The following is a 10,131-nucleotide window of genomic DNA, read 5'->3' as shown; positions in this document are numbered from 1 at the left end:
TACCATGCATGCGGCTCGCAGACAAACCTGTCCCCAGTCAGTGGTAGGCTAAAAAAGCTCATACACGCTTTCAGGGCTTGCTACAACAGTCATAATTCGACGAGAAGAGAAAGCGGAGCATAAAGCCAGCGCACACAACCAGTCAATACTGGAGAGCTACTATCCCATAGAAACAATGGTTTACATCTTAGCTCATTTAGTTCCTTCCGAAAGCGCAGGATCGCAGAATCTGGGCGGGCATATCACGGACACACTCGAGGCAAACACGTGTCGCAATCGAGAACTTACCAGTTGCATTGGGCCCCAGTCACCGCAGCTAGCAGGGGGGGGCCGAGCAAGCCGGAGCAAGCCGGAAACAGGCCGGCGCGCCGGAACCGTCAGGCAACCGTCATAATTCGACGAGAAGCAGCTGCCGTTGACAGTTTACGGGACGCAGCGTCTTCACGGTAGGCGGATACCGTAGGCTCTCATTGTCCCACACCCACGGTGTGTGCGGTGACTGAACGTGCCCGATCGGCGCGCACCTGATCTTGAGACCCTCCGGCGGCTGGGTCGGTAAGCTGACATTTGTTGCTGACTACAGTACTGCGGCTCACAATGCAAGATCAAAGGATGTGGTCATTATAGCGGCGGTCGCGCAAGCGATTAGATTAGATTCGTGAGTTATAGGATACCAGCGTCGTCCCAGGGTATAAGCAGCACCTCTCCGAAGTCACTACCAGGCAGTAAAGGTGAAAGCGTGGAAGTCACATCTTCGAGCTCGACGCCGTCGGAACCCCAGAATAGTGGTCAAGAGATACACATACTACGTTTGCCGATGTGGAGGCGCCTTTCATGTCGGCGGGAGGCCCCAATGTCCTCAGACTCAAGTCCTTGTATCTCATTCGAGCGGTAGACAGAAATCAAATTGAAACAAATTGAAAATCAGTGATACATTGGACAGATAGACGGGCGGTGTGGAAGTGGTACGGAATACGCACCTGACAAGACGGTTCAACCATCTAAGTACCCTCGACGACTTCCGTGAACCGTCGGCCCTTCAGCGTTGATGAGGGTGAGACTACGATACGAGACGGATGACCACCCATCCACGATGAGGCTACTGACTTCCGCGCGCGACAGACACTCGCTTCTCTGCGTAATAGATGCATAAACAGAAGGTAAAAACACGGTCCCTGCAGAGTTTGATTGACGTGAGGGGTTATTGCTTGCACGTGAAAGGCTGTAGCCCCGCAAAAGACTTCTTATCGTTAACACTGTGATTCGAGGAGTGGTCTCTAGGACTCGTTCGATCGAGTTGTCGCATGCACCTGTGTTTGAGTTTAATTCTCGTATAGCGATACTGATATCCCTTTTCATCAGCAAGAAGGAACCGGACCTTTTCGTTGTTCCACTCACAGTCCGTCATATCTCTAAATTCAGTGGTGAGATCAGGATAATTAGTGCAAGCTTCCAAACTGAGATATGAAAGAGTCCAGGGTGGTGCTGACTTCGAGCAATTGAAAGTCCTTAGATGTGTTCTATTGCATGACAACCTCTCTGGACGGCGAGGAACGAAGAGGGACTGGCCCGGCTGCGGCTGGATCATATCCTTCAACTTTGTCGGTCTTAAGTCGGTCTAGTATAACCAGTAGCTACGCGCGTCAGAGAATACAGGTAATAGAGGTATCTCGTACCGAATGCCATGTTCACAATTTTTTCAACCTCCCGAATCCCGATAAAAACGCAATTTATGGGAGATTGGTCAGCGTCGCGCTCGTCAATCCCTCGTCATGTTCCCGCCATCTGTCTGCTGCATGTATAAAAGGACCAAGCTGACTGGGCAGGCTGCCAGCTGCAGGTTGAGCCCTACGCCAGCTTGCAACGTGACAGTCGGTCCCACTCTCAAATTTACGCTCACACGATGACCGCGACTAACGGGGTCAACGGCGTCCATGGAGTCGAGAAAGACGGGTTTGGAACGAGAGCGATTCACGTCGGTTCAGAAGCGAGCCCTGAGACGGGCGCCGTCATTCCGTCGATATCGTTGAGCACGACGTACAAGCAGAATGGAGTGGGAAAACATAAGGTTCGTATCGATTGTGTCCTGGGCGGTACTGTGAATCCTCATTCGACCGTCCCAGGGATACGAGTACTCGCGTTCTGGAAACCCCAATAGAAATGCTTTAGAAGAGACGCTCGCATCGCTTGAGACCGGCGGCGCTTTCGCACTCGCGTTCTCCTCAGGATCTGCTACGACAGCAACAGTATTGCAATCCCTTGGTCCGGGCGCGCACATTCTCAGCGTAAACGATGTTTACGGTGGAACCTTTCGGTATATGAAGAGAGTGGCGGAGGAGAACCAGGGTGTGGAGACGACGTTCGTTGATTTAGAGGGCGCCGATCATGCCACCATAACGGCGGCCTTGAAGGATAACACCAAGGTATGGGAAATATCCTTCTGTCAATTCATCAGGCTGACATGATGGAACAGTTGATCTGGATAGAATCCCCCACTAACCCTACACTGCGCGTAATAGACATTCCCCGGATAGTCTCACTTGCCCGCTCACATCCCTCCAACCCCCTTGTCCTCGTAGATAATACCTTTCTCTCCCCCTTCTACTCATCTCCCCTGCTCCTCGGTGCAGACATCGTGCTGCACAGCCTAACCAAGTACATCAACGGCCATTCTGACGTCGTCATGGGCGCCGTTATCCTGCCGGAACATCACGCGCCTCTCGCCGCAAAGCTACGATTCCTCCAAAACGCAATTGGCGCCATCCCAAGCCCGTATGACTGCTGGCTGGCCCAGCGCGGGGCGAAGACACTTCACCTGCGGATGAAGGCGCACGGAGTGAATGCACTCGCCGTCGCGAAGGCTCTCGCACGCTCACCGCACGTTGAGGATGTCATCTACCCGGGCCTCTCGTCGCACCCGCGGAATGCCCTCGCGTACCGCTCGCTTTCGCCGCATGCGCGCAAGTTCGTGGACTCGCTCCCCGAGGACGAGGGCGGCTTCCCGTACGGCGGGATGATCTCATTCAGGATCAAGGGCGGCGCAGAGGAAGCTGACAAGTTCTTGACCGCCACGCGCTTGTTTACGTTGGCAGAGTCCCTCGGCGGCGTGGAGAGTCTGGCCGAGCACCCGGCGCAAATGACGCACGGGAGCATTCCCGAAGCTGAGCGCGCGGCGCTTGGTATCGGCGCGAACCTCGTGCGGCTGTCTGTCGGGGTTGAGGAGACCGAGGATCTCGTTGCAGATGTGGAGCAGGCATTGGCCGTGGCTGTGGGGAGAAGCGTTGAGTTGTGATACCCGGTATTCTATTGCACTCTTGACTCTGTTCGTTAATTGGCGTGTTCTATAGATCTGTATCTTTACACATAGGTCAGTGGGGGCCGTCCCCGCCGGCTTCTACTTAATATATCGGGATGATAGCAGGTTGCTGCGTTAGATGGAGTGCCCTCGGGCAAGACGACGTCAGCTGTGATTTCGAAGCTAACGCAGCCAACCCATGCAGGAAGAATAAGGTATTATCTAGAAGCAGAGGAGACTTAGGGCCACTTCATTGAACGAGGGGCTCCGGCCAAGACTCATATCTCAGGATGGATAGAACCCCATCGTCATGGCGAGGCTTTGCGCCGTCGTCCACAAGTGAGTCGATGCTTCTCTTCTATCATTCCCCTGGTTGATTGTCTCGTCCCTGCTCCCGTAGGCCCTTGATTCGCGTCCGGTGTTCTTCTGGACCGCCGCACTTCCAGTGACCTCACTCAATACGGACTCGAAGCAACTTGGCCATCAGTGCAGCGGGTAAGAAATGAGGGGTGATGTCGAAGGTGGAGCAGCGTACTTACCCAGACAATGTTATTAATCGGCGCCACACCTTGGTGTTCCATTGTCGGTCAAGCTCAAACCTTGCTCATTTCAATACGTCCTCAGGCGGTAAAACAAGCGTCCGACTGCGCCGTTAAGGTTCAAACACTATAATTCACCATCCAGAACCATAGCAGCGTCAGCAGCCCGCGGGGAACTCTGTTTGGAGACCTTACGGACACAATATGGCTTCGAGAAATCACCCTTGCGTTACGCTTTGCGGGATCCACGTCCAGTTTGATGCAGTAGGTATGATTGTCTTTGTTACTGCGTCATTCATGAGTTCTGCAGTCATTATTTATGTCACGACGTCTTCGCAGCGAATCGCAGGGAATCCGGTGATGCCGTTGTGCGTCCACAACACTCGCCAGGTGCGTGCTGTCTATTCTAGGAAACGGCATTGACGTACCTGGACTAGGACTTCTCCAGGCGTCATAGGCTGTGATGGACCGTATATAATTGTCCTGCTATCAGTCTTGTCCCCAACTTTCGTGCCTCTACCTCGCAATGTCTATACCTCTGACACTGAACTTCGTGGCGATATGCATTGGCATCTATATACTGAAGAGTTATATCTCTAAGAGAGCGTCGAACCCCTCTTCTCTGCCGTACCCTCCAGGCCCTAAACCGAAACCCATCGTCGGCAGTCTTCTCGATCTTCCCAAAGAAGAATCCTGGAAGACGTATGCCTCCTGGGGGAAGGAATATGGTGAAGCTTCTGCTCTTGATATACGCTGTGTCTGTTCATCCTGTGGTTGGATAGGCGATCTCATCCATTTCACTGTACTCGGCAAACATTTCATCGTCCTTAATTCCTCCCGGGTGGCTACAGATTTACTGGAGCGCCGTGCACACAAGTACTCTGATAAACCGGTGACACCCACACTCAGCATGTGAGTGGTGCAATATTGGGCCCCTCCCGCTTTCGCTCACATCATCCAGGTCGGACTGGCTGTGGGCTTTTAGTAACATGCCTTACGGAGAGAAGTGGCGACGATATAGACGAGAGTTTCACCAACAGTTCAGGGCGGAGAAAAACAGAAACTATCGCCCGATAATGTCACAAAGGGCTCGCCAACTGCTCCGTAATCTCGCGGGTAATCCCGAGCAATTCGTGAGTTACCTCAGACAGTAAGTTGAACCTTTAGCTTTTTGAAAGCGGCTGATCTGCCACGCCGAGCAAGTTATGCCGCTGCCGTCATCATGTCGATCGCGTACGATTACGATGTTGCATCTCAGGATGACCGCTTTGTCTATATCGCAGAGGCAGCTGTCAATATGTTAGGCCATTGCACTTTTCCTGGTGCCACAATAGTCAACACTCTACCGTTCTGTAAGAGGCGTTTTCTTAACCTGGACATGATCTTATTTCTGATGCATTCCTGCATGACCAGTGCGACATCTTCCTGGATGGTTGCCTGGAATGGGGGTTAAGCGATATACGGAAGAATGTAGAAAGCTCACCTTGGAGATGAGGCACGCTCCTCTTGAGCTCGTGAGGAAGCGTATGGTAGGTCACCATCGGCTCATATGATTGTAGTCTCGTCATCGCTTTCTAGGCGTCCGGTGTTCCCTCCGATTGTGTGGCTGCCAACCTTATCGACCGCTTTTCGGCTCGAGGTGGTACATTGGAAGAGAACGAAGAAACTATCACGGACGTTGCGGCCATGGCATACGCCGGTGAGAGGAAGATATCTATATGCCAGTTTATCTGATAGTAATTGACCATTCTCACTATCAGCTGGCGCTGATACGGTAAGCTTCAGAGGCTGAAGGTATCATATTCAATCGCTGACGCCCGATGGAGACGGTCTCGGCACTGACGACTGCCTTCCTTGCTATGACTTTATACCCCGAGGCCAGGATGAAGGCGCAAGCAGAAATCGACAAAGTTATCGGCACTAGCAGACTGCCTGGATTCGAAGATAAGGATTCTCTACCGTATTTAGAGGCATTCATCAGGGAGGTTTTCAGGTGGCGTCCGGTAGCTCCATTATGTGCGTTACCTTCTTCTTCGTGTCATATCCTAAACTCATCATTGCTATAGCTATCCCCCACGTCGTGATGGAGGACGACGTATACGAAGGCTATTTCATACCCAAAGGTCAGTGATGTTCGTGCCGTCCGTACTGAGGTTCTGACAGGCGCTTCCGCAGGAACGATCGTGAATACAAACTTATGGTATTCCAGTGACGTATCATGACAACGTGATGGCTCATCAAGTTTCAGGGCGATGCAGCAAGAAGAGAGCATGTTCGGCGACGAACCAGAGAAATTCAAACCCGAGAGGTTCTTGAACCCTGACGGGAGCCTTAATGACCGTTTCCCTGACGCGACCTTTGGTTTGGGCAGAAGGCATGCGTCTTCTTGAGGTCTGTTCGGGTGACCGCTGCACACTGATATGCTACTCAGATCATGCGCGGGGCGTCACACGGGGTTCGACACAGTATGGGTTGGGATTGCTCATGTACTGGCAGCGTTCGACGTAAGCAAAGCGAAAGACGAGGCCGGGAACGAGATAGACGTCGTGGAAAAATACGTCGACGCCCTTGTCAGGTGCGATTGCGATTTGCATGCTGTCCTTACAGTGGAGTGGTCACTGAGAACCATGATCGAACCTTGACAGTCACCCATTGCCGTTTGCCTGTAGTATAATGCCCCGCAGCAGACACGCTGAGACCCTAATTAACGAGCTGCTGCCGCTGGCAGCGGCAGATGAGGTCAAAATATAGGACCACTGGGCTTGTCGGTACTCCCCTCGACTGATGTATCTGCGCCAAATGTATTCTAGCTGGACTTAACAAGTATACGACAGACTCACCACACCATGTGAATCAACGACATTATATTCTGTCAAGGTTACGGCAGTGGCAGGTGAACGCCTTGGGACGCCGGGCAGCCCGTGCTTGGGCTTGGTGTCTTTCACCGCGATACTATGATCCGCTATTCCTTTCAATCACCAGGGTATGCAGTCTATGAGATACGGGTTACTGTCGCGGAAGTTCGGAAACTTGGAACGCCATGCAATTCAGACACCTCGGGAATCTGAATCCCCCTGGACGCCGAGTGCCCAGTACGCCTGTGACCTTGATGAGCATGTGAACAACCTGTCATTTAGCTGGACGCAGCCCGTATGTTTGGACCTCGGGAGACTCGATTAGCGGAGTCTTCATCACGAGGGAAGTTGAGAGCTGGAATCATGACTTACCTGAAAGGACGATACTTGGACGTCCGTGAAAATTATGGACATGACATGGAGTGTGCCTGATTGATGCGCCAGTGGTTAAATTTGTGGAAGACAGACCCGAATCCGCGGCCGAGATAGAGACACACAACATAGGAATGCTAGAACCTCTCCGAGTTCTTGAGGGCGAACGCGATGCGTCCATACTACTAGGTGACATGAGACTTCAAAGATACTGGGGATCATGATCGCGTCAGTCATCTGGGCCTTAGATTTGAAGGTCGGATGTACGTATTCATGTACGGACTCACAACTTGATGCTGTAGCTTCGTACGAGCTGGCACTCGGCGCTGATGGTCTGTTCATCACACCGCCAAGCCCGACCAGCTACGCCACCAGACAATTATGAGACACGCAAGAACTATAGTTCTGGGGTTACAGTGCGGAATATGAGCTCCCCTAAGTTTGCGAACACGTACAGCTGAGCGATCATCATGGCAGGGCAACTAAACATGCCCATAAGACAGGTACACCGAGGTGGCTGAAAAGCCGCGGAGCCCATCGGGCAATTTACGACTCGGACCGCCACAGTCCACAGTCTGAGTCGGTGGCTGTTACATACTCTCAAATGTTCGCGTTTACGCCTGGCCGCCAACTTTGAATTGTCATTGGGACGTTCCTTACCCCGTTAGGGGCATCGGATGTTCGCTAAGGATTTCTGTACAAGATGAGCGCCCCTGTGTATCCATCCGTACCGCCCCGTAAGATCTCCGTTGTACGTACTCTGATGTGGCGAGATTCAGTATAAACGCGGTCGCGCATGGCTGAGAGGACGCACCCCTCCTCACTGAACCAAGCTCCCTCTCAGGCAGTGCCTACCGGAGGTCCCGTTCAATATCTCAGTGAGTATACATAGCAGGGAAACCATTGCCTTCATACCCGCGAATCACTGACGTCTGAACACTTTGATCTTGTTTCGGACAGCCTTAACATCTCTCTGCAAATATATACGATCACTACAACCGCTGTTCTTGCATCCTATAATACTTGACACCCCCTCCGTAGTCCCTCGCTATTCCGACGCCAGCTGTTAAAATGGCCTACCAAAACCAACAGCCTATGGTACGCCGCATCAATCACATCTCTCCCACTAACATGAAACTGACGTCCTGTATCAGTACACCAAAGAGATGTCCTTCGCACCCGCCGGGGGTAATCGCAACTCCAAGAACCTCCCTTTCAACTCAGACGGCGAACGTGAATGGAGCAATGGCATCTGTGGCTGCTTCGACTCCTTCGGCACCGGTACGCATCCCATGTGAGCGTCTGTCACGCAGACTTACGCGTAAGCTATGTACAGCCTGCTTGGCATGCTGGTGCCCATGCATCGTCTACTCGCGTAACAAATCGCGAGTAGAATACCTCGAGAAGAAGGGCGTCGCGCACCCGGACGGGGGTGATTCTTGCACGGGCGATTGTTGTTGCTACAGTGCCCTTGGAATGTTCGGGTTTGGATGGGTCCTTCAGGTGAGGAGCAATCGTCAAGTGCATCCGCTGTGCGGCCTAGAAATTGATTAACGTGGTAGACGGGTACGCGTGCAGCCATCCGGGCCCGGTACCGTATCAGCGGTGGCGGGTGTGGCGATTGCTGCACGGTATGGTGCTGTACCTGCTGCGAGCTCACGCAAGAGTCGCAGGAGCTTGAGTTGGAGGAGCAGAGTCTCATGCACCATTAGGGCTCATCAATCATCTGTGATGCATGCGAGCGGCCAGAGATGATTTCACAAACTATTAATTTATCCGCTTGATTTATCCGCTTTGTTGTCTCTTGTCATTGCACGATTGCTAGTAGGACCCCTGGAAATATCGATGGAGGTTAGATACCAATTCCGTAAAGAAAGTGAGATCTGGAGGCCGTATCTGCTGGAACGGCCCTCTCGTCTCGTGGGAAGCAGCGGAGGGAATCGGATGGAAGGACGTCAAGGACGGCGAAGAGCGGTATAGTCTCCCTCAGGGGTCGTGGTGTTGTTTGAAGCGTCAGGATCACGCAGACTTTTGGTTCGCGGTGCCAGTGAGGCCGCGTGTCCCCTGGGCTGGTCTGCAGATCGCCGAGTCTTCCATCATGGTTGCCCAATAAGTTTACAGCTGGATCTTTTGTCTTTTGCCATCACATCATTATGTTGTACACTGGGTACAATACCCATATTGAGCCACTGACAAAGTATGAAAGGAACCGGACAAAGGTCCAATTTTGTTCATAGTGTTGCCTTGCAAAACAAATGAAAGTTCAATGAACAGTGCTGAATAAAGATCATATCCTGTGTCACAATCAGATTTTTGTGCACTCAAAAGTAGTATTATTCTAATTTGTTTCACTGACTGTGCAATGGACAATCATGAAAAAAGTTTGATCTTTGACCAGTTATTTTCAGAGTTTTGTGCATGCTCAATATGGGTGATGTACCCAGTGGTACATATTATGCGTTGTAATCGTTTCGCATCGTTCTCCCCAAAGTTTATCAGATCCCTGTAAGTGTTTGTTCAAAACGTGACGGAGGCTCAATAGAGGCTTGCGGTAGGCCCAAGATCCTTCCCAGATCTTGATATACGACGGATTGGCTTGCGTTGAAGTTTGCCATTACTGTGATGGACGAGGATATGTATGCGAGATATGTACATAGTCACGGGAATGATGTTCAATCAAGTAAAAAAAGTCTAGGAAGGACATCAGCGTCGCAACGTGGCATGATATAGAAAATTACAATCGAGGTACAGTGCTTTGCATAAAAGTCCGGAAACCGCGATTCGCGAAATGTTGTTTGTGCCAGCCAAACAAACCTATATGGGGTAGTCGATCACCGTAGCGCGGGCTGTTGACTGGTTGGCGGGACGCTTCGACATCCATGTATGAGGGTCGTTCTTGGGGGATTTTGACCTCTGCGTGCTCGATATCCTGAAGAGATACAGATCTGAACGTTATTCAGCCTTGAGACGGGCATTTGTGTCCCAGGAGTGATATAGGCTGACTCGAGGACCGTCGCGCCCTCGGTCAGGTGTTACCCTATAAGGTATTGTTTGGCTGGGACAAACAGAA

The 10,131-nt window shown here is 51.8% G+C and overlaps 3 protein-coding genes across 3 annotated transcripts; all 3 read left to right on the top strand.

Moving 5' to 3' along the window:
* Nucleotides 1-1,903: 1,903 nt before the first annotated feature.
* Nucleotides 1,904-3,431, top strand: GLOTRDRAFT_141532 (uncharacterized protein; the record flags this gene model as incomplete). The annotated part of the gene is made up of 3 exons (XM_007872976.1): nt 1,904-2,068; nt 2,124-2,423; nt 2,474-3,431. 3 exons carry the CDS (start codon nt 1,904-1,906, stop codon nt 3,290-3,292), a joined length of 1,284 nt encoding a protein of 427 aa, XP_007871167.1. The 3' UTR covers nt 3,293-3,431.
* A 929-nt stretch (nt 3,432-4,360) lies between these two features.
* On the top strand, nt 4,361-6,585 carry GLOTRDRAFT_50598 (cytochrome P450; the record flags this gene model as incomplete). Its single annotated transcript, XM_007872975.1, has 13 exons — nt 4,361-4,562; nt 4,617-4,746; nt 4,796-4,984; nt 5,038-5,186; nt 5,248-5,363; nt 5,413-5,533; nt 5,595-5,608; nt 5,661-5,850; nt 5,901-5,957; nt 6,010-6,034; nt 6,083-6,214; nt 6,266-6,409; nt 6,480-6,585. The coding sequence occupies 13 exons, from the start codon at nt 4,361-4,363 to the stop codon at nt 6,583-6,585; spliced, it is 1,575 nt and encodes a 524-aa protein (XP_007871166.1).
* Nucleotides 6,586-8,227: 1,642 nt separating this feature from the next.
* Nucleotides 8,228-8,773, top strand: GLOTRDRAFT_50579 (PLAC8-domain-containing protein; the record flags this gene model as incomplete). Its single annotated transcript, XM_007872974.1, has 3 exons — nt 8,228-8,342; nt 8,398-8,564; nt 8,624-8,773. 3 exons carry the CDS (start codon nt 8,228-8,230, stop codon nt 8,771-8,773), a joined length of 432 nt encoding a protein of 143 aa, XP_007871165.1.
* Between the last annotated feature and the right edge of the window lie 1,358 nt (nt 8,774-10,131).

This window comes from Gloeophyllum trabeum (genome assembly GCF_000344685.1).
Source record: "Gloeophyllum trabeum ATCC 11539 unplaced genomic scaffold GLOTRscaffold_00021, whole genome shotgun sequence".
Classification (NCBI taxonomy): domain Eukaryota; kingdom Fungi; phylum Basidiomycota; class Agaricomycetes; order Gloeophyllales; family Gloeophyllaceae; genus Gloeophyllum; species Gloeophyllum trabeum.
Note: the sequence above shows the minus strand (reverse complement) of the source record. Positions and strands in the feature narration are given on the sequence as shown.